Source organism: Drosophila virilis, chromosome 5 (assembly GCF_030788295.1).
Source record: "Drosophila virilis strain 15010-1051.87 chromosome 5, Dvir_AGI_RSII-ME, whole genome shotgun sequence".
Classification (NCBI taxonomy): domain Eukaryota; kingdom Metazoa; phylum Arthropoda; class Insecta; order Diptera; family Drosophilidae; genus Drosophila; species Drosophila virilis.
This window is the reverse complement of record NC_091547.1, coordinates 9,217,665-9,243,495: the sequence shown is the minus strand read 5'-3', so window position 1 is coordinate 9,243,495 and position 25,831 is coordinate 9,217,665. Positions and strand designations below refer to the sequence as shown.

The window sequence follows — 25,831 nt, the reverse complement described above, 5'->3', positions numbered from 1 at the left end:
GTGCTGTCGGGGTCGTGTCCGGATCAAGCGCCCGACTGATTCCTGTGGATTACACGACGATATCGAATTTGGGCTCCAGGTGGTTACAGCTGGTTCCTAGCACGCTTTGCGCGCACTTCTGGCATCCTTAAAATTTTCTTTAGGATCTTGTGTATGCACAGCAAATATAATACATGCCCGATAAATATACAAATTGATTCATTTTTGGTTAGCGTAAACAAGGAAACGGCAGCAGCCACCAGCTGGACCAATCTCATGGCGGCCCCGGGGCCCAGAGATAATACGGATCGCACCATGTGTTGCCGCTTCCACCAATTGTAGCTGCCTCAACGGACTATTACGGAGCGGGGGCACGCCTACAAGTGCCAAAAATAGGCAACATTGCGAGAGCAAAAGACGGCGACAGAGATCGCCGAGGGAGAGAGAGAGAGAGAGAGGGAGAGTGAGAGGAGTGTGTGTAAAAAGGAAGATTTTTCGAGCAGAATATTCAGATGTGTTTCAAATGTGCTGCGACACGGTCATAGACGGTTCGATCTTTACAAAATCAGAACTTTAACGAATTCCAAAAAATAAATTATATTTAAAATAGTGTTAGAGGTATTTCCTCACGAAATTGTGCAAGTGCTTTAAGAATTAGTTTATAGAAAATATATAAAAAGCTTGCCCAATGCCACGCAAAAAGCGCGCCTCCAGCCCCCTAGATCTGTACGACGATGACTTCGACGAGGATGCCAGCTCACACAGTAAGCACCAGTGGGCCATACCCTAGCCAAACCTTGCTCCCATGGCTAATCCACAACAACAACAAAATCTATTAGGTTCCCAGCCGCCGGTGCAACGGAATGCGGCAAATGCCAGGGAGCGAATGCGCATGCGAGTGCTATCCAGCGCCTATGGACGTCTGAAGACCAAATTGCCCAACATTCCACCGGACACAAAGCTATCCAAGCTGGACACACTGCGCCTGGCCACGCTCTACATCAAGCAGCTAATCAATGCCGTCGAGACGGGCAACGGCACAGCCAATGCCAATCCAACGCAATCCGGCGCCGCTCTAGCTGCTGCGCTGGACACACGGAGTCTAGCGACGGATTGCGGCAACGATGCTGCAGCAGCGACGACAACTTTCAATTTCCACAATGCTGGACAACTCGGCATGGTAAGTGTCAACAGCAGAAACTCTGTCGAGCCAACGCTCGACCTGTGCCTGTGTCTATGGTGCGTATAAGTGATGTCAGTGGCACCACTTAGCGTTGCAGCAAAAGTGAATGGGATATATACCCTATATATATGCATACATATATACAACATATATGGAACATCTATAGCTGCTCGTGCTTGCAGCTGGACTGCGTCAAGTCGTGACAGGTGTCAGCTCAGCTATGATAGGCGGCGTTGATAGGCTCAAGCTCGTCCAGTTTTTTGTCAGACGTGCGACAGATCGCAATTAACCCAATTAAAATTTTATAAAATACAAAAAAATATCTATAGATCATGTTTTAGTAGTGCCCGCTTAGCATAAATTCTTCTTTTATCCAGCCATCAAGCTATTCCTCAGAAGTTAAAAGGTTTCATCTTTTAAATCTTTGACATTTACTTTCGTTGATATAAAATATTCTCTAACATGTCAGACGTGCGACAGATCGCAATCAACCCTATTAAAATATCATTAAATACAAAAATATCTATATTTTTCTTTCACCCGACAAACAAGCTGTTTCATAGCCCATTCTCTAGTTATTCCTTGCCGAATCTTCGGACATAACTTTTAATTAGTTTTCGTTAATATACAACATTCTTCAGTTAATCAAAATTCGGGTTTACAATAATTATAAGAGTCTACTTTCTGCTCTTTAGTTAGCAAACCTAGATAAAAACCATCAAAATCTAATATTTTCAAATAGTATGTTGGGCAACATCTGCTCAAGTGCTTTATACCTTCCAAAGGTGTAGGCCCCCGTCCGCCCAATTTTGAGTACAACAGCAACAACAAACAGCAGAAAAAAAAATCACATTTTGTGATTTCAGTTTGTGTCTGGCTTTCCTGTAATCAGATACTTTTGTGAATTTCAAAAATACTAAATATGAGTGACAGACTCACACGGAGACATCTCCGTTCGTCGCGTCGAGCCGTCGGGCTAGGAACATTGGTTATTCCTCGCAAGTATTTCTTCTTGTTATTTTTAAAAAGATGCACGACTTTGAAGCGACCAAAGTGAATGACATGCAAGGGAAAATTGTCGCTGCTGACTCTTCGCTAGATATTAAGTGGTATTTAATAAAAAACAAGTCCAAATTCTCTAATCTGAAGCGTTCGACTGGCAGATATCCTCTACCCGTTTGGACAATACTCACAGAGGTTGGGAATTTTATCTTTGGCTAAAATAAAATAAGTTAAAGAAAATCGAACATATATATATAACTTGTCTTCCCCCAATATCGGGATCTATGCCCACTAGACGATCTATTTTCTCAACTTTAAGGAGGAAAGCAACGATGTAAATTTGGAAAGGTCTAATCAAAATTCTGTAAAAAAAAACTACGTTTGATCTACAAAAACCTATTTTATTTCTAATTTTTGAGTCTCTAGTTAAAAGGGTTAAAAGGGATTCATTCATTTTATGTCTCTTTTTATATAATGCCACCTTTTTTTATTCCTTTTTTATAAGACATTAAAACTATCCGTATTATAATTGGGTATTTCTCTACGATCTGCCTGCACCGAGGATTTACCCAAAGAAAAAACAGAAGAAAAGTTTCACAAATACTCTAGCAATCCGTTTATAGGCAATTTGTTTATTCATTCACTGAAGTTGAATGCGTGAAAATGTTCAGCAAATATTGTGCTTCGACGGCGTCTTGTGCCCATATGTTGGCCGTGTTTTGTTTGCATTTGTCAGGACCATATCGCGGCTTCCTAAACAGCCGCACGGCGGCACCCTAATTTATCTCGGTCGCACGCGCCGCCTACAGACTTGAGGGCTGGGTGGGAACAGAGAGTTAGAGAGAGAGAGAGAGAGAGAGAGAGAGAGAGTGCAATCCATTACCCATTGGTTAGCCGGGGCTGCCCATGAGTGTCTCTTGTCTTTGGCCTGTTTATATGTTTTTATAGATACGTTAATGACGCTGTTATTGTTCAACTATGAAAACATTTCCCAAAGAGCCACTAAAAACAATCAAAATTGTATAAACAAACAAAGGAGCTGTCGCTGTCGGCTTGTCGTCATATTGTTGCATTTACAGCTGTGCGGTTAGCCCTAATCAGAGCATTGCCTTGCAACAACTCTATCTATCAAGATGGGGCTTTCATCAGCATCAGGTTTTGATCGACTATTATATATCATATTCGCTTATTAATTTCACAGAGCTGGCCCTTTGAGTTTCATCAACATTTGCAACACGGCCACAATCGCAACAGCAATTCCAACCTGACATTCAACTCGGCGCGCATGGATTGGCAAAGTTCTCAAACGCAATCCTATCCGAAGACGCCAAGACATGAGCCTCACATGGCAACCGATGTTAGCTATACACAGCTGCAGGATGCACATTGGTATCCAACGGATATGGGCTTGCAATTGGAGCAGACACGTAGTGGCAATGGCTGTTGTGCCTATGAATCGGCTGGCCTGGGACAGCATCAGCGTGGCATTACAATATCAACTAGTCAGGCGCATAGCCTCTAGTGAGGTGCATATCTTGCATTTACTTTAACTTACGCTCTAACTGAAATCGTATTAAAAACGTGATTTTAATCGTCATTCGTCATTGTATTGCATTGTATGTTATGTAATTTACTAAGCCAAAGACTAGTATTATGTTTAACTTTAACAATATTACCTAGCCAATAAACATAAGCAAGAGAAACGTAACAGAAAAACGTAAGCATTTTGTATTCAAATTTAACAGCCAACTATCTGGCAACTCTCTTCGCGCAATTCACCATCACGCAGCCCTGGCGCACAGCTGCTTGCACACAAACAAAGAGCCCAACAACAACAACAACGACAGAAGTATCAACAATAGATTAGCGTATGCGCTCATATGGCGCAACAACAAAAGATTGATTGAAGGCAATTATCACAAATAATCCCACTAGAAGCTGGGTACAAGTGTATTTCAATTCCCAACCACACGATTAAAGTTCACTGTGCTTAGCAGATAAGATTTGCACAAGCATACATATGCATTAACGGCGCTCAAAGCAAGTACAACACATACAGTTGTTTTTCCATGTTAAATTTAGTTAGTATTCGCTCGTCGTAGCAGACGCACGTGAAAGTTTTCTTTGTGTTAAAGAAAAAAAAAACTCGACTGTGTGCCCGTTTTTGGAACAATTTAAGCAAAATGCCAGCACTGGAAGTAAATCCTGATTTGCAAAAGGAGCGCAACACAGCGACCTTTGATCCAAAAGAGTTTTCAATCTTTTGGGCCGGTGGCGCAGACAAATACAAAGAGAAGAAGGCCTTGGGTAAGTCGACTCTCCAATTCGTGTACTCAGCAATTTTTACTCGTTTAATAAAATTAACTGGTTTTTAAGCTAGACTTTGAGAGCTACACTCTCAAGCGTACTCAATCGCATTTCGCAATTGGCAGCAATTAATTGCAGCAGTAGCATGACGCGGCAAATACCTTTATAAGATAGGCAAGCTACACTTATGCAAATGTAAAATGTCCAAAAACATTTCAACTTTTGAACTGTGCTCAATATAAATAACTGTGCTTGATACATTCTTCATGTCTGGCAAGCCTTGACAATGTGTAAGTTTTCTGGCAACCCATGGCCGGGCCTCTCGGCGTCTTTGTTTTGATTTGTATCTTCCATAGTTTCCCATTCATTAGTTCGCGACGGTATTTAGCCGCACAACTAATGCAAATTTTACGCATTAATCGTTAGCTCATGTCAAATGCGACATTTTATGATCGTAGCTTACAAATTTATAAATGATGAACTTTGTACAAGTAACAGCATCTCTCTCGAACAACTGGTTATGAACTGTAGACTTTGATTGCACTATTTAAGTCACATATTTCCCATAGCTTAGCAGCACTTGAAAATGTTATAAATTTTCGGTATGGGGTCGATAAGCTTTATCTAGTCGATTTGGCTTAATCGCTTGAATTAATAATAGTAGCACAGTAGTCCGGCATGATTGATAGATAGATAGTGGGAAAATGCGCCTACGTGTCATGCACTTTACATATCTGTTGTTGCAATTGCAGAGAAAATGTTTCTGGAGGATCCAGAAATGAAGGATGATCTTCCTACGTCATATTTGTCCCACAAGGAGCTGTACGAGAACAGCCTACGCAAAGCCTGCCTCATTGGCGAAAAGATACGCAAACTGCGCGCTGATGGCGAGGATGGCGTCGACACATACAAGTAAGGATTGCAATTAGTCCGGACTGCATTTAACTAACATTTTATTCCCTTGTGACAGTGCTCTGTTGGGCGGCTCATTGGGCGCGGCTATACTTAAGGAGGGCAATCCCATTTCGCTGCACTACATCATGTTTGTGCCAACTATTATGGGTCAGGTGAGAATCACCTTAGTTTCACTTAGATTCTCATTCAAATAATCCAAAAAATGTCTTATAGGGCACCATGGAACAGCAGGTAGAGTGGCTATCCAAGGCCTGGGATTGTGAAATAATTGGCACATACGCGCAAACTGAACTGGGACACGGCACTTTTTTGCGTGGTTTGGAAACGCGCGCCGATTACGATGCCAGCACAAAGGAGTTTGTGATTAACACACCCTCACTAAGTGCCTACAAGTGGTGGCCCGGTGGCTGTAAGTATTAAAACGCGGGTTAGCTCATACTACACGACACTAAAATATCATCCACAGTGGGTCATACGGCGAACCATGCCGTTGTCGTGGCCCAGCTGTACACCAAGGGCGAGTTCCGTGGTCTGGCGCCTTTTATTGTGCAGCTGAGGGACACAGAAACGCATATGCCAATGCCAGGCATAGATATTGGCGACATTGGCACCAAGCTGGGCATGAAGGGCGTCAATAATGGTTATCTGGGGCTAAAGAATGTGCGCGTGCCGCTCAACAATATGCTGATGAAGAACCAACAGGTTCTGCCCGACGGCACCTACGTGGCGCCCAAGAATAGTGTCCTAACATATGGCACCATGATGTTTGTCCGATGTGCACTTATTCGGGATACAGCCCAGAGTTTGGCCAAGGCGTCCACGATTGCAACACGATATGCGGCTGTTCGAAGACAGAGTCCCATTGATCCGAAGGAGCCAGAGCCGCAGATTATGGAACATACCACACAGCAATTAAAGCTATTCCCGCAGATAGCCAAGGCTATTGTGTTTAAGACAACCGGTGATGGTATTTGGAACATGTACAATGTACTCTCCGGCGAAATTGAGCTGGGCAACTTGGATCGTTTGCCCGAAATGCATGCGCTCTCCTGTTGCCTGAAGGCCATTTGCAGTGCGGATGCAGCAGCTGGAGTGGAAACCTGTCGTCTGTCTTGCGGCGGCCATGGGTATATGGACTGTTCCAACTTTCCGACCATCTATGGCATGACGACGGCCGTGTGCACCTACGAGGGCGAGAACACGGTAATGTTGCTCCAGACGGCACGTTATTTGGTCAAGGTGTACGGACAGGCGCTGAGCGGTGATCAATTGGTGCCCACTGTGGCCTACATCAATGAGGCGATTAAGCAGAAAGAGTTCGTCTATTTCGATGGCTCCTTGGAGTCAATTGTAAAGGCATTCCAGTTTGTGGCCGCCAAGTGAGTGTGTTCAAATATTTATGATATTTAAGTGAAATCTAAAATGTATTTCCATATAGCAAAGTACGCGTCGCCTATGAGCAGATCGAGCAACGCCGCCGACAGGGCCACAGCACCGAGGTGGCCGCCAATCTCAGTGGCGTCTTCTTGACAGGCGCTGCAGACGTAAGCAGGAACTAGGCCCCAAATGAGTTATATACTAAACTATGCTATATTTTTAGCTGCACGGTCGCGCATTTTTGGCGCAATCCGCGTACACGGAGCTGATGGCTGTTTCGCGACAAGTTTCGCCCGCCCTAGCCGATGTGCTGATGGTGGTGCTGGAGCTTTACCTAGTCGATGCCTGCCTCAATCGCATTGGCGACTTTTTACGCGTAAGCCCATACAATCATATAAATTGAGTTTGTTCTGTACTTACCCACGTTGTATGCAGTTCATTGAGCTGACTGATGCGGATGTCACGAAGTTGGAGGTGCGCCTGGAGAGCTGCCTGAAGCGTTTGCGTCCAAATGCTATTGCTTTGGTCGACAGCTTTGATTTGCATGATCGCGTTTTGGACTCCGCGTTGGGTGCATACGATGGCAATGTGTATGAGCATATTTTTGAGTCAACCAAGAAAAATCCGCTCAACAAAGAGCCGGTGAACGCCGGGTTCCACAAATACCTAAAGCCATTCATGAAGGCGCATTTGTAAAATAGCGTGCACTTTTTTAAGGGGTATTTCGTTAACTGTTGTAGGCCTGTTATGTCGCCGTATTTGTATATATCATTAAAGCTTTTTCGTTAATTTTATATTATTTTGTGTGGAATTGTTTGCTGAAGTTGTGTTTGGTACTCGAAGCACTTTTGTTTTTATTAATATCTGGATTGATCTATGTCGATTGTTCTCAAAGTTCCTTAATCCTTAGATATTCATCGAGACTTTTGTAAACGGATCCTAGCGAATCCTCCACAGTCCTTGGCTTGATATAGCCTAGGCACGCAGCCTATTATACGTAGTCCAAGTTTTGTGTTTTAATAGAGCTTACACTAAACGCTTTATTAAAGATGGGTTTTAATTATAGTTTTTAGATAGAGTGTGACTGTAACTCCTGTTTTTGTTTTTTTTTTAACTAGCAGCTGTCGATGGCGGCCAATCGAATGCTGAACAGAGCACAGCCATAAAGCCTTCGGTTGTATCGCTTATGAAGCACCAGCTGGATTCTTGGCGTTGCGTTGTGCATAGAGACGTCGCAACAGGCGATTGCCGCAGAGGAATGTGAATACTGCGATTGGTATGAGCAGGCGCAGTGTTTGGAACATGTTGAGTTGCAGCCAGAAAACGAAGAACAGCGCCAAAATGCCACCAAAGCCCAAATGAAAACCGATGGTGCTGGGTGCCAATGTAAAGTTGGACACATTAATGCCCAGTTTGGCCCAAAACACAAAGAGCAGCACGAGCGGCGTTATGCACAGGCCGGTGAATATATCCGAAACAATGCGGGGCGGGCGCTTATCGGGCACGCGGAACTGATGCACAATCTCTGGCAGAGGTCCCCTCACAAAGCTGGGCTTGATATCTGTAAAATGTTATTGAATTTAATATCGGCTGCGAATTATGCAGGCAAGTATAGCCTTACCTCTGTCTGGCTGATTGAATTTCAGCTGAACATCAGCTAATAGCCACTCGAAGGAGTTGGACAGTGAGGCATCGCCGATAGTTAGATAAATGTTGTACAAGCCGTTTTGATAATTGAAATTCTTGCCCTGATTGCCCACATCCATATCAAATTTGTAGGCCTTGCTGCTGTCCTGCTCCGCAACGAATATGATTTCCTTGTCCGTTTCCTGGTTATACAAACGCACAAAAGCCTGATGCACTGAGATGGGTTTGTTGTTGCTCTCATCGACCAACAGTGCCTTAAGCAGCAGCTTTTGTGTGCTGTCAGCTGAGAGTGTGTCCTTCAGCTTGTTGGGAAAGCTGACGCTCTGCTTGCGTGTAGCTGCGCTCGCATCTGATTCGGCGATACCCAATTCCAGAGTTTGCACCTTAACACGTCCAAGCACTTTGAATTGCAGCTTCTGCTTATAAACGCCATCGGCATTCAAGTCTGCCTGGTAGATGCCACGTGCTGGCTTCAGGCTGCTCAAATCGGCAACGTAAGTGGTTTTGTCTGAAGACTTGGAAACTAATTGAATCTTTTCCGCCAACACTGAGTTATCCTTCTTGACACTAATCTTGGCACTGAGGCTCTGCACGGCTGGGGACAGAGGTTTGCCGAGCAAATCGACAATGGCCACATTCAATGTGGGTGACTGCGACTCCAGTTGTCCATTTCCAATTAGCTGTATGCAGATGGGCGCTACCTTTTCCGTGCTGCTGATGGTTTTTAGCGCCTCGATGAGCACATGGGCTCCTTTAGCGGTTTGCACAGAGCGGCGACTTAGCAAATAGTTGGCAAATTTAACGGCCTGTTCGGACGTAACAGGTGCTGGCTTGTTGAAAGTTTTCGACACGCCAAAAACGCCGTTAAGTATCAGAGCCGTAATGCTTAGTCCGCCCTCGAATTGCAAAAGTTTGCCATCAACCTCGTCAGCCTGCACAACAGCATCCTCAATGCGATTGGCAATAAAACTGGCGCTAGGGCCCAGTTGGATAGCCACATTGAATGCATAACCGAGACCGCTCAGCGTGTCATCTCGTTTCAGCAGTTCCTGCAGGCGTTTCACAATTTTCGACTGAGCTGCTTCGCTAACCTGAACGCCAAGCGCCTTATGAGTCACTACGCGATAGTAAATCTCCTGAGTGGTGCCCAGCTCCGATTCCAGTGAGCTGTACACCTTGGACAGCAAAGATTCAGCGAGTTTTGCTGTGCAACGCAGGTTCCTGTGGGCGCCAATTAGATAGTAGTCTTTTTCAAAGTTCTAAAAGTAGGCAAAGGGTCAAAAATGAATTGGATGAGGCGATTAGGAGATACTCACATTTAGTTTGGATTCCGCATGCAGCGTCACAATCTTTTGGCATAGCGCTTCCTTTGTCGCAGCATCAGTTGTTTCAATGTTTAAGCTGGCGAAGAAAATCGCTTGCAAATCGTTGGAACTGAGGCCATCAACGAACACTTTTTGCAGGCGGGTGAGATCCTTTGGCCCCAGATGACTATCGACGGTGCGCGTACTCCAAGTCGTTGATGCAGCGCATAGTACGCATAGGATCATGAAGCCTGTTGTAAATATTAAAACCATAAATATTTTTTAAAATGTGTTGGCCAAGTTTTTGTGCCGTAGCTGCGAAGTCAACGCCGACGCCGGCAATAGCGACAGAGAACGAGACAGCGACAGCGACAGCGCCTATGCCGGCGTTTGGGCCGCACACACGAGGGCCGATTAACTTTGCTATTGATTTTTCACTATCAAAAATAACTTACCTAAATTCAACATTGTCCTATATTGTGTGGCGTTGTTAAACGCAGCTTATATGCTATAGGATAATAAATAAAAAATGCGTAAATAGCCTGCACCGCCTGTTTCAGCTTCGATATTTTTTACAGACACGTCAGCGGCAGTGTTGCCCTATACGCGCGAGAACAAGGGCTGGCGACCACACTACAAAACTGTGTGTACACACTTGTAAAAGGTTGTGTCAAAAAATCGACCGGCTATCGGTTAATCGATTAACATCAGAAAGTCTCTGTAATTATTCCGTTATTTAAATAGCATTTAATTTAAGATAAACTAAGATTTTGCATGTTTAGCTGTATGTGTTGCGTCCGTAATACATACATATAAATTCACACAGAACATTAAAACTCAACTGAACAAAAACGATATTTTTTTTTTTTTGGATTAGGGTCCAAACTTCTCGGTACATTCCGCCAATGGCCTGGTCACAGAATACTTCACTTTGAACGTCTTCGAAACGTCGCCCTCATGATTCCATAAAGTTATGGCCGTGGTACAGTAGAGGGGATACTTGTTAACGCGCACTTCCAAACGCTCCTCATCCTCCGGCGGCTTATCCTTGCAGAACTGTTCAAAATACTCGGTGTGATTGGGGCCCAAGTCAACCTTAACTAAATTCTGACGATTATATTCGTCCAGAAACTCTTTCCACAAGTATTGCTCCATACGATTAGCGCGAGTAACTGCAATAAAAGGTAAATAACTGAATCAGACGCTAAAATATTAACAAACAGTTTGCCCTTACTCAGCTTTTTGTTTCTGTAGGGTGTGCCAAAGCTTTGCTGAGTTTCGGTTATCTCAGCGGGGCAGGGGCCCTTGCCCAAGATGCGAAAATTATCGTTGCGTTTCATTTTTAAGCGCTTTTTAGTGTAAATGGTAACGAAAATAATTTATTATTGTGTTATACGAGCTAATATGCGACAATGAAAAGTGCTTGACCGACTGCTGTGTCAGGCCAAACATATTCGGAGCCTGGCAACGGCGCAGCTAAGCAACCGGCGCTTGCTCTGATTGATCCCCTTGGGCTGCTGGCTCGTCCTCCACGATGAGCGTGACATCCTTGGGACGCAGTATACAGTAGTAGACCACGATCGTGGCCAGAAACAAGATGCCGCTGTAGACGATCCACTCCCAAATGAAGCCGAACCACCAGGACTCGAACTGTTCGTTGGCATACCAAATCGCTGACATCGTTATGTTCTCCACCAGTATGAGCACCAGGTAGCAGACATACCATCTCCTTACGCTCTTGAAGCACACACGGAACTCGAGCAGCACAAAAATATAGATGTATCCGAGCAACAGATAGAACAACGAACGGCTCCAGCTGCCGCGGCAACGTGTCTCTAGCGCCAAGGCGGCCAGCATGAGGGCATAGTGCACGCCCACAATGATGAAAAAGGCGCGCGGATAAAATACACAGAACGTGGCCAGCGAGAGCATGCGCATTGTGATGAACGCTATCCAACCGAAGAACGCAACCGTTTTGCCCGCAAAGTCATCCTGCTGTATGCCATTGACAATCTTTGTGGGCCGCGGAAAGTAGAAGTCCACCACATCCTTGGGCGTAACAGGTGTGCCCTTTGGCGTCTGTGCCAGCACCAATGGAGTGCGATCATCGCTGGGCTCCTCATTGACGCGTCCCATCAGCACTTTGGGCGGCCGCGGCACGTGCTCCTTGATATAAAGCTGGGCATTGACCAGCAGCATATCCTTGAACGTCTCCAGCTGGGAGAGTGGACGCGTCACGAGTCGGCTGCGTCTATGTTCAGTATCCGACACAGTGCGTCGCAGATCTGGTGCGGCCGTGGGCGGACTATTATCTGTGGGCAGCCGCAGCATGGGCAGCGCTGGCGGCGCCGTGGCAGGCGGCGGCGGAGGTGCTGGTGTTTCAGGCACTGTGTCCAGCACCTCGATGCTATCCAGATGGTTGAGCTCTTCGCGTCGCAGCTGCAATTTGGGCCTGGCCTGATATATCTTATCATCATCCGTGATGTTGCCGGCAGCTGTTGTGGGCGAGTGCAGCAGAGCTTTGGTTTCCAGCGTCTCCATGCCATCGTTATCCACCTCATCAAATCCGCTTATGTGTAGCTCATGGCTGCCAATCTGGCTGTCCATCTGTCTTGCATGAAAATTCTGCATGATCTTCTCTGACTGCGGAAAGCTTGTTGCCAGCGTGCGCTCCGATTCGCGTTTCCTGCGCTCAACCTCGCCGCACAGCCGCTCGTTCTGCTCCAGCCGACAGCGCTGTGCCTCCACCTGCTGCGCCGTTGCCCAGGGATAGTTACGACCCACGCGTCGCTGGCTCTCGATGCGATGATAGCTGGTGGTAATCCCGGCCAGATCTATGGCGGCGAATACAAGGCACATACCCTGCAAGGCGGCTGCAATGAAGGCATTTACTTAAACCAGACTCGGATGTGAACCAATCTTCTCTACTCACACGTCTCATAGTTGCGAAAGATGTCCTGGGCGAGCATATGGTACATCTGCAGTATAATTTGTGGCGCCGCCTGCGCGTAGGCCTGGATCAGCAGGTACAGCTCTATGCTGGAGGTTTGCGTCGCCTTGGTCAGGCACTTCATGCGTTCCACATCGTCGTCGGCATGGAAAAGCGCCTCAACGGACCAAAACAGGCGCTTGGTGAACCTGGAGAGGATTAAGCTTATATAGCAGGCAGCCATATATTTTTTTTAAGCTCACCTGTAAAGCACGGCGACTGGAAAGAGCAACAGCTGCAACAGTCCCAGGCTGCAGACAACAAATTGATTGCGACTGGCATCGCTGGCGCTGCTGCGCTGCTCCCTGGAGCTGAGCACCAGAACGCAGGTGAGCAGCGGCGGCACTAGCACCAGTATTAGTGTACCGGCTCCGTAGCCGGGCTCATGCTGCCGGAAATGCTGATAGCTCAAGGCCAAGTCTGTGGACGTCTGCAGCATGTAGACCAACAGCGCCAAGCAGGTGGGGATTATGTAGGAGACATAGATGCGCGTATGGCTGCGTATCGCATAGCCAAGTATATGACCAGGCGGACTGGCCGCATGACCCACCTCCACGCTCATGTCCAGTATTGTGTTCCTTTTAATAACTCTTCTTAGTGCGCAGCTGCTCTTCACATGCTTCGATTGCAAAATTCCTGATGATACTACGGATCTATGAGTAAGCGTCGCTCTTTCGGCTCGCTTATCAATGGGCGTGTAGATTAGATAAACAAGTTGAGTTGGTCGCGTGTTTGAAACCCCGCCAAGGTTTGTTTATGTTTACGTGCCCAAGTCTACGCTCTCACAGATCCACCAGAGCGCCGAGAGAAGCGAAGCGAGTAGCGTTCGGAGCAGATATTGACTGGATCGAATCTAATATTTACTTCTAGGCTTATTTATACCCTTTGCTTTGTCTATCTCATAGTCTTAAATCTATCCTATTAAAACATTGCGTATGACTCCTATATCTCTTAATGCTCATAGGAATTATAGATCGAAAATTATGTTCTCCATTTTTAAATGAACACATCTTATTAATATCGGACTTATATATTATATAGGAAGTATAAGTCGAAATATTAGTTTTTAAATGGAAGAACTTTTTTTAAAGATATCTTCTGACTGTTATATGACCGATATAGGAACAATCTGATTAAGAATATAAACTTTTAAACTTCTTTTCTCGTCATCTTCTCGCGGCTACTTCAATTGTTGCTTAAGCAAGGTATTAACTTTAAAACTTACTTGTAAATTTTACAATGTGAAATGAGATTTCCAGATGGAAAAATGTATAGTTTTAAAATAGAATTAAAATCTATATAAATACTTGTTTATAAGTAAATTCTTTATTGATTGATGAATTTGCCTAGGAATCGTACCAGGTCTTCTTCATCCAATTGGAAGGCTTGCATGGCTCTTCGAGCACCAAAAAGGAGCCCTGTTGATTCTCAGTGCTCTGCTTGGCTTGGCGGCGACAGCCGGCGGCATACTTGGGATTGCCCTCAATAATGGAGGATTTGTCACGGCATTTGGACGCGTTCTGCTGGACGGAGCCGCGTCGTCCATATCTGGGCGGTTTCTTCGAGCCACCAGTGGCCACATCCTCGAAGCTCGGCGCAGCTGGCGGCGTCTCCTTCAGCTGACGCTGTCGCGACGGACGCCGCTTGGCCTGCGACTGCAGCGGGCAGTGGCCGGCATCCAGCGAGGAGTCGGAGCTCTTGCGCAGATTACCAGCTGGAGCAGCATTCAGCTCGCGCGGCCGTTCCCGCTCCCGTTCACGCAGCTGGTAATTGTACTGGGCGCGACGATACTCGGGCGTGGCGGTCAACTCGTTGGCAGTCATGCTGCTGGCCGCGGGTAACTGAGGACTGGTCGCGGCGGCGGTGGTGTTTGTGTTCGTGTTGGTGGTGCTGGTGGTGGGCAGCCGGAAGGAGGAGACTGGCTTGCGCAGCACCGGCCGGGCGCGTGGAAAGTCTAGATAGTTGTTGCTATACTCTGGATTAAATTCGATCTTGCCGCGCAGACGCAGGCACGGCTCGCGCACCTTGCCGCGCTCCGGCATCTCGGTGATGTGCGGATCACGGAAGCTCTCGTAATACTCGGGCACCTCTTTGGTGAACTCGCCGCGTGGCCGCAGATGATCGTCCGTCTTCAGGGACTTCTCCTTGGCCATGTGCTTGGGTGGGACATTAAACTTATCGCGATATTCGGGCAAATCGCCGCCGCTCGCCTCGCTCGGCTCCTGCTCGGCGCCAGAGATGCGCAGATTGTCGTGCTTCTTGATGGGCGCACTCTTCGAGTAGTTGGCGTACATCTTGAAGCTGTCCTGGTATTCCGGCACAGCATGGAACTCGCCCTGCATCCTGATGCTGCTGATCTGTGGTATCGAGTGCGCCTTCTCAATGGGAAACTGCTCCACATACTGACGCTTGTATTCGGACGGCGTTGGCTCGTACTGTGTGTCCTCGGCTCGCATCTGCAGATGGCAACGATTCTGCTCCCGGGCGGCCACATCGCGCTTGAACTTGTCGCTAGCCAGCCGGTTGGACGGCTCCTTGTCGTCGCGAAACATATCCCGCGGCAGTATTTGGGCGCTGCTATCCACCATGGGATGCGACAGATACGAGGAGCTCTTCATGTTCCCGTCTCCATGCGTGCCACCCAGCTGCCAGCTCTCCGGATTGCGCACCGGATACGTGCGTGCACTGAGAGGTGGTAGGAAATTAGTTATTTGTGCATACAAATTTTGGGAGTCAGCTTACAACTGCAGATCCTCGGCCGTGTACCAGTGATATTTGTCTTGATGCTCGGACAACAGCTGCATCAAGCCCTCCAGCCGCAGCGATGTGGCACGCCTCAGCAGGGTACGCGGTGGTCGGGCGTCGCCGTGGCCCTTGCAGCAATAATTCCTGCTGTACTCGGACTTCAATGAGCCGAAGGCAACCGTTGGCTCCGCGCTGTTGTACAGACAGAAGTTGCTGTGCGTGTGCAGCTGGACGGGCTGCCGGCGCCGGAAGAACTTGAGATCGTCAACGGCAATGTACTCGTGCGGCTGGCCGATGGCAAAGCGATCCCTGTGCTTGTGGCTGGCTGCAAGGTCCGGCTCCGAGAACGAACGACTCCAACTGAACTCCGCCCCGGCACTGCAGACAGCAAAAGAAAATGCTTTTAGCCACACAAATTGCCAATTGGGAAACCCTCCTTCCGGGGCCTTGGCTACGTTTGGCGTCGGCGTTGCCATTGGAACCAAATAACACGGAATCGAAGCAAAATCGCTAATAATTACAACAAAAAAAAAAAAAAAAAAAACAAGGAAAATGTGCTACGTGGAAATAGCTAAGCATGAGCATGCCCCACCCAGGCATACCCTATAAAATGTTGCATACTTCAAAGAGTTACCCTTTCCTTTAAGGCAATATACTCGCAAATAGTTAAGCATGAGCATGCCCCACCCAAGCATACCCTATAAAATGTTGCTTTCTTAAAAAGGGTTCCATTTGCCATAAGGCAAGATTTCTTGAAGTAGTCTCTACGATAATTTGCTTTGGGCAACATTCTTCATATTCTTGGCTGTTATAATAGTTCTTTCAGAAATAAACTTTATTCTCACGCCTTAAGGAAAACTTCGGGAGCCCGACTTTCCCATTCTATAGGACCAGGTTTGTGTTCAAGCCTTTTTTCTTAAGCTTTAAGTTTGGCCAATTCCCGAATTAATTTATTATTTGTTGTATGATTCATGACGCAATTGTTGAGGCAGTAAAAAATGTTGATTCAAAGAAGAAAGAATGAGAAATGATATATGAGTAATTACATTTCCAGCTGGCGAATACAACGCGGCATACCCTATAAAATGGAACAGAGTTAGACAATAAAAAGACGCTCTGATGGTAGACCTTAGCAAATGGTGCCTTATGAATATTACTAATACGCCTGTTAGACCCTAGCTGGGAGCTGCTCCAAAGGAATTTCTTCATAGCGTGCCAGCACGCACACAACAAACTAACTAACACACACACACACACACACACCTTTACACATCTGCTGGTATGAGTTGCTAGGCACACTCACACACAACTGACAGAAAAACAGACAAATTGCAAGAAATTGGAAATTGTTCAATGTGAATGTTTATGGGAATTAAATGATTTGTTTATTTTTGCACATCAATCAATAGCTGCCAATTGCTTAGGGTGCCACGCCCACATCGCCAATGGATACATACGGATTAGCCTTAAATGTGTTTAATATTCATAAATGATGCACCTTTCGTGGCATGCAAATTGCAACGTGCACACCTGTTGCCATTGAGTACTTCCAGTTGCAGTGGCCGTAGTTCTTGTAATATGACTGGCAAATTAGCATATTTAATGGCCAAAAAGTTTTTGCATATGCATTTGCAGCTATTTTTTAAACAACCAATGTGTAGAACCATCAATCATAGCTTGGAACGCTGTGCGGAGTGTCGAGTGGACTGTCGGCCCATAAGGGTTTAGCAAAACGGTAGAAGTTTAAAGAGGGTAAAGAGTTTACAAAGATATTAATGAATACAAAGGAATATAGCTCGATTTCACTAAAAATAATACATTGGATGTATTAATAGTCAAAATACGATCAAAATCTGATATTTGAAGCTTATGAAAATCGCATAGAAAGGCGATATTCAGTAAATGAAACAAAACGTTAAAGTGGAAGAGTTAAAGCGAACGAATAACAAAGAGAGAGGTTTGAGATAAGTAAAATTTATTAGAGCTACATTTTTTAGTCAAAATCTGTTATTTAAACTTTTTGAAAATCGCATAGAAAGGCGAAGGAGAACGCAAAAGTGAAGGAGTTAAAGCGAACGAATAAAAAAGTGTAAAGACTCTAAGAAACAACTACATACATTTACACAAATCCATTATACGTCTTTTACCCATTTTCAATGGGTTCAGGGTATACACATGAAAAGGCATACAACGACTTAATTTCCTAGAAACGCTTGCATCATCAAACTGCTCCAAAAATAGTTATGCATATCAAATATTAAGAAATCAAGTAGCGTGCAGATTAGCTGCTTATGGCTGTAAATCAAAATCGTGTTGTCAGTGTCAGCCTTCTATCAGTTTGCCCAAAAAGCCAGCCGTCAGCTGCAGCTGCAGCTGTAATTGCGTGCGTGACCGTTGCCTCGAAACGGAAACGGAAACAGACACAAACGCAAAACGCAAAACGCGAAAGCAACAACTGCAGCTGCGAGTGCTAAAGGCGCCCAAATCATGTCGGGCTCGACTTTTAATAGCAACAGCGCCAAACGGTTGACCCAATTTGCCACCCGCCCCAAGGTAATAAATGTAAGCAAAGCTGGCGAATGCGCCCAAACAACGAAGTTTCTATGCCCTTCTTCTATAGGGAGTGTAGATAAAAAGAGGAGTTTCTCTGGAATAACTTAAACTATTGAGTCGATTTTTTTTTGTATACCAAAAGATAAAAGGAGTTTTTCTAATCAGCCCAATAAGTGTGCTATGCGAACTTGTCTCCCAGCATATACTTTGGAATATATATAAAGCATAAATCAAGTTAAGCTATAAGCATATTAAGTGTTCATGTCAACTTTCCCTATAATACCCTTTTTATAGTGTATTATAATTTTGTCACGAAATATACAAAAAAAAAACAATATACCCAATAACCTTGAACCATATATCTACTGTCTTTCTGGTAATATATATATCGGATTGGGCCTGTTTAGATCGGCTATATCTGGGACTATATTCGAGAGGAATAATTGGTCAATAAATAAACTGTTGTGTAATATATATCCAAGACATCTTGAACAGACTGTGCACCTTAGTACTAGTTCTATCATGCTTGCACTACTTTACCCAGAAGCTCTATCGAAAGCAAGGCAAATTCCCACCTTTCCCTTCATTGTAAATAATCCATTTAATATTCGCTTGGTAAAGAGAAAACAGGAATTACTCGAAAATGTTTATCAAAATATTTTCATGTATCTAGAGGTAGTTTACCTCAGTAAAAATAGCTTCTATATAAAATCATTCGAAAAGTAAGGAAATTTGATCTATTTTTCAAGATTTCTTCAACGAACTCAGCTACCACCAGCTGCATTATCTACTATATCATATATATAAACTCAATGCTCAGCTATTTGTCTAGAAGGCAATTTCCAATTCGGCTTTAACAAGCAAACTTCTTTTGTTTTCAATTTAGTTATTGTAACTAGTCCAGTGCTCTAATCTTGACAATGCCAAATGACCTTTGGTTAGTTTGCTATTTTTAGTTTGGTTCGCATTTAAATATGCTAATCAATTGGCAATTACAGCGCCAGCAGCAACAATAATAAACAATTAGAATACGTGTACACAATCCTCTGCACATAATTATATATATATATATATACAAGATGGAGATTTATGGCCGGCATTTAATTAACATTTGCATGTCACGCCACGGGGCGTATACGTAATGCAGATGGCATGAATGCGCCATTATGCTGGCGTGAATGCAATAGCCAAGGCCATGGCACCTAACACTTCTTTGAACTACATAAATGTATATATATAAAGGAAAGCTTTCTTTACCCATCGTTGTTTTTCCAGTCCATCGTTTTTGTTGCACTCTTTAACACTTGCCACAGGACAGCACTTGGGGGGGCGAGCGGCTGGGCGTAAACATGGCCGGGCTTAAGCCCAGATGGCCGCTGTCCATGTCCAAGTGGCACAGCAAGGAAGACGCGAATGCGAAACTGAAAGCCGTTCAAGCGCAAACAACAACTTGACCGCACGGATCGTAAATCGAAACTGAGCCAAAACACAAACTTCTCACACGCCAAAAACTTTCAATCAAGCACGAATCGCAGTCGCCGAGCGTGTGCGAATGCGAGTGTGAATTGGTAGGTTTGTGTGTGTGTGTGTGTGTGTGTGTGTTGTTTTGTGTCCCTGACTCGAGTTGAAGGTGTCACTTTTGTGGGTGCAGCCAAATAATGCAGCCTGCCAGCCAGCTGTCAGCTTGTCGAGGTTCCTGCATTTTCGCATGCATCCATTATGAAGCCACACTCCTGAGTCCATTTCGCAACGCAATTTTCAATCAGTATAATTATTTCCGCACACGCAACTAACAACAGCACCCACAGCGGGCAGCTGGCTAGCCAGCTTTCAATTGTCCTGAATGGCTGGCCATTTCCGGCGCACAAGTGGGTCAAGTGCAAAACAATTCGCTGGCGGATATGTCGGCTGGTTTATGTGAATGTGATTTTAAGCAGCAGCGTTTGCGTTTTAGTTGCTTTATCGAAACTATACGTTAACTAGACGTTAAACAGCTTAACTAAGTGTTGGTTATATTTGGTTGCGTCAGATCTTGGAGAGGCCCTCCCAGCGATCGGGCACCGTATAGAAATAACGATCCATCGCCTCGACAAAGCGCTGCTTGTAGGGCTGCGGCGCCACAATGGTGGGCGACTTGCCCATGCCGCCCAGCAGACCCGACTGCTTGATCATCGACTCCAGCATTTTGTCCAGCGTATAAGTGCGTATATAATCTGCAAAAGAACAGGCGAATAAATAAACTGACACATCTGTGGAGACACACACACACACACACACTCACCGATTATGCCCAGTACGAGCACATTGTGCTTACTGTCCAATCCCACCAGCAGAGAGTAATCCATTATTTTATTGCGCTCCAGAAACGAGGCATCCCTTTGTATGGCATCGCGCAGCACAGCTTTGCTGTGGGAGAGCACATAAAGCGGCTTCGACCAGGACACTGCAAAGCAATTCATTTCGTTGTGAGCAACTGCAGCCATGTCACGATTATGTTGGACTTACTGTTTACTAGATTCTCATCGAGCAGCACAATTTCGCCGTTCGTATTGCTGGGATCCACACGGCGATTGCGCTCCGAGCCCTTCAGGTCAAACTTATCGGATATGTCGCAGCCATAAAATAGATTCTCCATGACCAACAAGGACTTTTCCACATAGGAGCTGCTAGCGGGCAGGCCAAGAGATTAGTATATGAATATTCAACTATTGTCGCGCACTTACTCCTTCTTTTTGATGCTGACTTTGAAGACGCCAAAGATTTTGGCCAGCAGCGTGGGATGCTGCTGCTGCTGCTGGCACTTGGCAATGTACTCGAAGTACTCGGGCGCAAAGTTCTCAAATAATAGCATCTCCTTTTTGCCCATTTCCTTGAGCACGAAACGATCGTCTGCAAATATGATTTAGATCTCAGATATGTTTATATATTTGTGGAATGGAGGCATCGTAGCTTACCCAGCGTCTTGCAGAATTGTGAGCCGGATTTGCCACCGCGCGCCTCCCACTGCACGCTGCTGGAGAGGCTGCGGGCGAGCGCAATGCGTGACTCCTCCTCGGCATCCGGCTGCTCAACGTGCTGTGCGCTGCCGGCCACATCGCTGGGCTTGCGCACCAGCTCCATTTCGGAGCCGTTGCGATTCTGTGAGATTCTCAGCTCCTCGCGCATTTTGCTTTTCTCCAGCCGGCGATACAGCGTCCGGTCCAGCTTGGGCGGACTCAAGCATTTCGCGCGCATCGCATCGAATTCGCGCGCAAAGTAAATCTGGCACTGAAATTGTGTGCTGTTGCCAAACGAGAGCAGGACATGTGCGCTGGGCGGCTGTGGCTGGGTTTTAGCTTTGCTGCGCTCCTCGGACTCGGCACTGGCAGCCGTCTCCTCCGCATCGGTGTCCAGCTGCTTGTGCTTCGGCAGCGGACTGGAGTTGGCATCGCTGCCGGCTGCCTCGCCAGCATTCAGAGCTGCAATAGAGCGCTGATACTCGACCGAGGTCAGGGCATAGGCAATTACCGAGCTGAGATCGTTTTCGCGCACCAGCACGGGTATGGCGCCCATGGGCAGCGTCAGATGATCCTGTGGCGCAAAGGGCGACTGCAGCGGATTGGCTTGGTTGTTCGCCGGCTGACGCAGCGTGAGCAATCGGGATTTGATGGACTTCTTGTCCGCATTGACGTTGACTGTGGAGGCGAGCATCTGGTCCACGGTCAGCTTCTTTTCTGTGTCCGGGTTGTCTTCTTCTATTGAAGTGCCATCCTGCTGCAGATTGTTGCCTTTGCTCTTCGCCAGCTCCTGGCTGGCGGCATCTAGCTGTTCGGGTCGCAGTTCCTCAGTGCATATGGTGCCGGCATCGATATGATGCGACTGCTTGGCATGCTTCTGGGCCAGTTGCTCGATTTCATGCAGTCGCGGACCCCATAGCTCAATGCTCTCGGCCAGCACGCGCTTGGCCATGACGAGCGCGTCGGCTATATCGTAGGAGTTGACCAGACGTTCCGTCAGCAGGGTGTGCACAATTTCCACCTTTTGCTTGAATATGAATTGATCCTTGGTGAGGTTAGCCTTCAGCGTGGATACCAACGGGGAGTTCTCCTCCTCGGTGGCCAAATCGGCGATGCGCTCGTGTATTCGCGTATACACCTCATGACCGCGTATCGAGAAGCTCTTAATCTCCTCCTGCACTTGCACGCCAATGAACGGCTTGGGTAGCTCCATTTGCAACGTCAACGAGGGCAAATCCGTTTCCCACACCTCGACGGGCGTGTACTGGAACTTGGCGCCAACGCCACGAAAGCTAAAATGATGCACATAATCTCTATGCAGCGAGTGCTCGCAAAGATTGCTCTGCTCAGCAGCTGCGCCTCCAGCTTCTGTGGGCGGACGGCGCTTATAGGCATGGCCATGGAAGCGCATCTCCAAATACTTTGCCAGTGAGAGACGTTTGGCGGCATCCGAGAGCGGCACCGCTGGCGTCGTTGCATTGCAAATGCTGCACCAGGATGTGAAGTAGATGCGCTTGGGATCGGAACGCGTTGAATCCTCGGTGAGATAAACATGCACACAGCCCAGCGAATGAACGTAGCGACGCACATGGCCCAGCATGGGCAGATTGCATGACGGGCACATCGAGTTGAAGAGGCAGCAATAGCGCTGCAGGAACTGCTCCAGCATGATGTCGTGCTGACCATAGAACTTCATGTCCAGCAGCATGGGCAGCTTGCAGAACGAGGACACGCCCTTCGGGTTGAAGTGGAAGCTGCAGAAAAGTACAGGCAAACGCTGATGATTTTGTGGATCGAGTGCATCCTTGTACAGCTGCTCATCGGTGACCTTTTGCGGCCGCTGTATGATCTCGCCAATCTTCTTCTTCTTCTGCTTGAGCACTAAATTAGAAGGAGATTTAATAGATTCTAATAGCATGTCAAATATTAAACACTTACTTGACGCCTTTCCTTTGGGAAAGCGGCCACCAAATGACCGAAACTCGGCCAGGAGCGTTTGTATATCCCGGCTGTTGGCAGGTGATGTAATCTTCATTTTGACGAAATCGTGTGCCGGCAGCAGCTGCTGTTCGTTCTCCTTGTTGCCCGGCTCCGTGTTGGATTTAAATGGATCCGCGTCTAAACTTTCGGGGCGCTCCAGAGCAGTTGGCGTCTTGGACCACAGCTTGGAAAAGTACAGCTCGGCGGGAAAAAGTTTGCGCAGCTTGCAATTGCGACCCTGCTCCGTCTCCAGATAGGGCAGCGGAAACGTGAGAAACGGGCTGACCGACAGCAACGTGGAGCTGAGCGCATTGCGAAAGCGATTATCGTAGCGATTCTCCACGGCCAAGGCCTGCACGTTGAGATTGGCCGCCGAGCTGGACATGGTATCGGTCTGCGAGGAGCGCAACGGATCCGTAAAGTCAGCCACGTTCTCAGTGATGGCTGCCGTAAACTTCTCCTCCGATTTGCGTTCGGCCAGCGGCCGCTTTGCGGATGAGCGCAGCTGCGGCTCTGCGGCCTCCAGGTGCTCCTCGGCAGCATTCTCTGCCTTGGGACTGGACTCCTTAGAGTCGAATATGGATGGCTTGGGACTGAGCGGCTGGGCGAACTCGTCCAGCAGAAAGGACATCTCCAGCCGCCAGTTGTAACGCGCAAAGAGCAGCGCCGAGGCCACCTTCTTGACGCGGGTCAGTTCCGCATTATTGCCGCCGCGCAGCAAACACGTGTAGCCACGTGGATTCTTCAGCTTCTCGAAGAACATCAGAGTCTTGCCGCCCGAATAGTTGCGTATGTAGAAGTCATTGCAGCGGCCCAGCTTCGGCATGGTTATGTTCGATTCAATGGAGCTGACAATGTCGCACTGGAGCGTGCGCGCGAGGCGTTCCATTACGGAGAGCTTGACATCAAGAACCAGAGTGACGCCGTAGGAGCGCAGCAGATCCTGGGCAATGCCGGCTACATTCTTGTGCACCAGCACCACGTTGGGCTCGAAGTTCATGATGCGGGCGCAAACGTTGCGCAAATATTCCTTCTCCTGCAGCAGCACCGTCTCGATGGTCACAAACTTGCCCTCGATGCGTTCATAGACAATGGGGCACTGCAGCAGCAGGATGTGCGGAAATTCGACATGCGTGGCCATATCCTTGTGAGCGACATTCTTGGAGAATGCCACGCCGTGCACGATTTTCGAGTCTTTGCGCCTGCCGCCCGGCACCTTCTTAAAGTTGACATAGTTGCGTATGTCCATGAGATCGTTGGTGCAGTACTCGGGCTTGAAATGATTCGCTGCCGTCGAGCAGAGCGTCTGCAGCACCTTGCCCCACTCGGCGTCCAGTTGATGGGCGCGCAACAGCTGAGCCAGCAGCTGCTCCTCGTGATCACAGTAGGACTCCAGCAGCTTGGTCGAAATGGTCGTAAAGCTCATATCGTTTTCCAGTTCCAGCTCCTTGGCAGACTGAAAGCTTAGGGACAAATCCATAGACTTGGGCGGCTGCGGCTCTGCGCTGGTATCAAACTGTGGACTAATTGGATCAATGCTCTTGTCTGGCGCCTCCGCCCTGGCCGTACCCGTGCGCGACAGCTCCGCAAATCTGTAGTGCAGCGTTGCATCGAATTCCGTCTGCTCGGCATCGGGCACGATCGGCTCGAGGAAGCCGGCCGCCAACATGGCATTCAGTATGGCCACCGCCTGCACCTCATTGGCCGACTTGTTGTTCGTATTGAGAAACTCGATGAGCAGCTGGCCGCAGTTTTGAACTGGCAGCTCGCGCTGCATTTCCTCGTGCAGGGTTATCAGCGAATTCGACTGTTGCAGTATATACTTGCGATCATTCATGGAGAGCACCGTGTAGTTCGGTTGCGAACTGAAACGCTCCTCCTGATAGCCCAGCGATGTCTTGCGGGACACCTGAACGCGTTGCTTCTGGGCGGAGAGTGTGCTGGGTGCACTGTCCTGCACCTCGAGCTTGCTGCTCAGATGCTGCTGTAGTGCCTGCAAATCTCCGCCGATGTTCGAGCTGGAGGATTTGAGTGAGGTGAGCACAATCTTGGAACAGTAATTGCACACCTTCAAATCGCCCTCACAGCGTATTATGCTGCCGGGCACAACTTGATTGCAGCACTTGGAGCAGAATATTTGACCGCAGAGACGACAGTGATGCTTGCGACGAAATGTGGAGAACTTTTGTGCACAATCATAGCACTCCTTGGCCTTCGAATCGGGCATCCACAGGCGCTGCAGCTCCGTCTCTTTATAGTTGCGTAAATCCTGCAAAGAAACGTCAGCAAACAAGCTGCAACAGATCGACTGCCATCACACTTACATTATTATTCTTTGAGGCAACAATGCTGCTGATGTGCTTAAGCACATTGGACACGGTGCGGCCCTGATTCGCTTCACCTGGCAGCTCATCGACACGCTCGTTGGCCTCGCATGTTTCGTCCACGGTTGTTGTGCTGCTGCTGCCGCCGCTGGCCGTTTCGCTACTCTTGCGCAGCTTAAGCGTTGTTGGGGGCTGCGGTCGAATTGTGTTCAAGCTGGATGTTGAGCTGTTGCGTGTGCTTGCGTCGCCGTCCATGTCGGCGCTGCCTGCCCCATAGAATTTGGACTTGCCCACCTGGACGCTGCTGCTGCCGCTGCCGCCGCTGGATATATCGTTGACCGTGTTGTAGCTTTGATTATAGACATTTTGTATTTTTGTGACGACACGTCCGAATAGCGACTCTGGCTTATCCTCAAAATTGCGCGCGAATTCGGTTAGTTTACTGGGTGAATGCAGGTGTTGATGTATGGCATTGTTATTGTTGTTGTTGCTGTTGCTGCAGCTGCTGCTGCTGCTGCTACTCATGCTGG

General features: G+C 47.3%; 7 protein-coding genes across 8 annotated transcripts; 2 read left to right on the top strand and 5 right to left on the bottom strand.

Annotated features, from left to right (window-relative positions):
- The first annotated feature begins 505 nt into the window (after positions 1 to 505).
- On the top strand, positions 506 to 3,872 carry HLH54F (basic helix-loop-helix domain-containing transcription factor HLH54F). Its single transcript, XM_002050563.4, has 3 exons — positions 506 to 743; positions 819 to 1,159; positions 3,366 to 3,872. The coding sequence occupies exons 1-3, from the start codon at positions 668 to 670 to the stop codon at positions 3,684 to 3,686; spliced, it is 738 nt and encodes a 245-aa protein (XP_002050599.1). The 5' UTR covers positions 506 to 667; the 3' UTR covers positions 3,687 to 3,872.
- A 172-nt stretch (positions 3,873 to 4,044) lies between these two features.
- Positions 4,045 to 7,557, top strand: ACOX1 (acyl-CoA oxidase 1). Its single transcript, XM_002050564.4, has 8 exons — positions 4,045 to 4,471; positions 5,224 to 5,383; positions 5,442 to 5,538; positions 5,600 to 5,795; positions 5,853 to 6,765; positions 6,825 to 6,930; positions 6,987 to 7,139; positions 7,199 to 7,557. The coding sequence occupies exons 1-8, from the start codon at positions 4,348 to 4,350 to the stop codon at positions 7,457 to 7,459; spliced, it is 2,010 nt and encodes a 669-aa protein (XP_002050600.1). The 5' UTR covers positions 4,045 to 4,347; the 3' UTR covers positions 7,460 to 7,557.
- A 213-nt stretch (positions 7,558 to 7,770) lies between these two features.
- On the bottom strand, positions 7,771 to 10,319 carry OstDelta (oligosaccharide transferase delta subunit). Its single transcript, XM_002050565.3, has 4 exons — positions 10,170 to 10,319; positions 9,727 to 9,965; positions 8,385 to 9,669; positions 7,771 to 8,324 (listed from the first exon to the last, which is right to left on the bottom strand). Exons 1-4 carry the CDS (start codon positions 10,180 to 10,182, stop codon positions 7,948 to 7,950), a joined length of 1,914 nt encoding a protein of 637 aa, XP_002050601.1. The 5' UTR covers positions 10,183 to 10,319; the 3' UTR covers positions 7,771 to 7,947.
- A 119-nt stretch (positions 10,320 to 10,438) lies between these two features.
- Positions 10,439 to 11,159, bottom strand: LOC6626618 (uncharacterized). The gene is made up of 2 exons (XM_002050566.4): positions 10,949 to 11,159; positions 10,439 to 10,886 (listed from the first exon to the last, which is right to left on the bottom strand). Exons 1-2 carry the CDS (start codon positions 11,052 to 11,054, stop codon positions 10,588 to 10,590), a joined length of 405 nt encoding a protein of 134 aa, XP_002050602.1. The 5' UTR covers positions 11,055 to 11,159; the 3' UTR covers positions 10,439 to 10,587.
- Positions 11,160 to 11,190: 31 nt separating this feature from the next.
- Positions 11,191 to 13,721, bottom strand: LOC6626619 (uncharacterized). Its single transcript, XM_002050567.4, has 3 exons — positions 12,907 to 13,721; positions 12,647 to 12,852; positions 11,191 to 12,587 (listed from the first exon to the last, which is right to left on the bottom strand). Exons 1-3 carry the CDS (start codon positions 13,263 to 13,265, stop codon positions 11,191 to 11,193), a joined length of 1,962 nt encoding a protein of 653 aa, XP_002050603.1. The 5' UTR covers positions 13,266 to 13,721.
- Positions 13,722 to 13,787: 66 nt separating this feature from the next.
- Positions 13,788 to 19,801, bottom strand: LOC6626620 (uncharacterized). Its single transcript, XM_002050568.4, has 3 exons — positions 19,259 to 19,801; positions 15,446 to 15,826; positions 13,788 to 15,388 (listed from the first exon to the last, which is right to left on the bottom strand). Exons 1-3 carry the CDS (start codon positions 19,279 to 19,281, stop codon positions 14,050 to 14,052), a joined length of 1,743 nt encoding a protein of 580 aa, XP_002050604.2. The 5' UTR covers positions 19,282 to 19,801; the 3' UTR covers positions 13,788 to 14,049.
- Positions 19,802 to 19,943: 142 nt separating this feature from the next.
- Positions 19,944 to 25,826, bottom strand: fab1 (fab1 kinase). Of its 2 annotated transcripts, none has more exons than XM_032436551.2 (7): positions 25,302 to 25,826; positions 22,936 to 25,246; positions 20,956 to 22,878; positions 20,725 to 20,890; positions 20,507 to 20,667; positions 20,283 to 20,444; positions 19,944 to 20,214 (listed from the first exon to the last, which is right to left on the bottom strand). In XM_032436551.2, the coding sequence occupies exons 1-7, from the start codon at positions 25,824 to 25,826 to the stop codon at positions 20,027 to 20,029; spliced, it is 5,436 nt and encodes a 1,811-aa protein (XP_032292442.1). In that variant the 3' UTR covers positions 19,944 to 20,026. The 2 variants fall into 2 exon arrangements, with proteins under 2 accessions (XP_032292442.1, XP_002050605.1); XM_002050569.4 differs by having other exon boundaries at positions 20,507 to 20,664.
- Between the last annotated feature and the right edge of the window lie 5 nt (positions 25,827 to 25,831).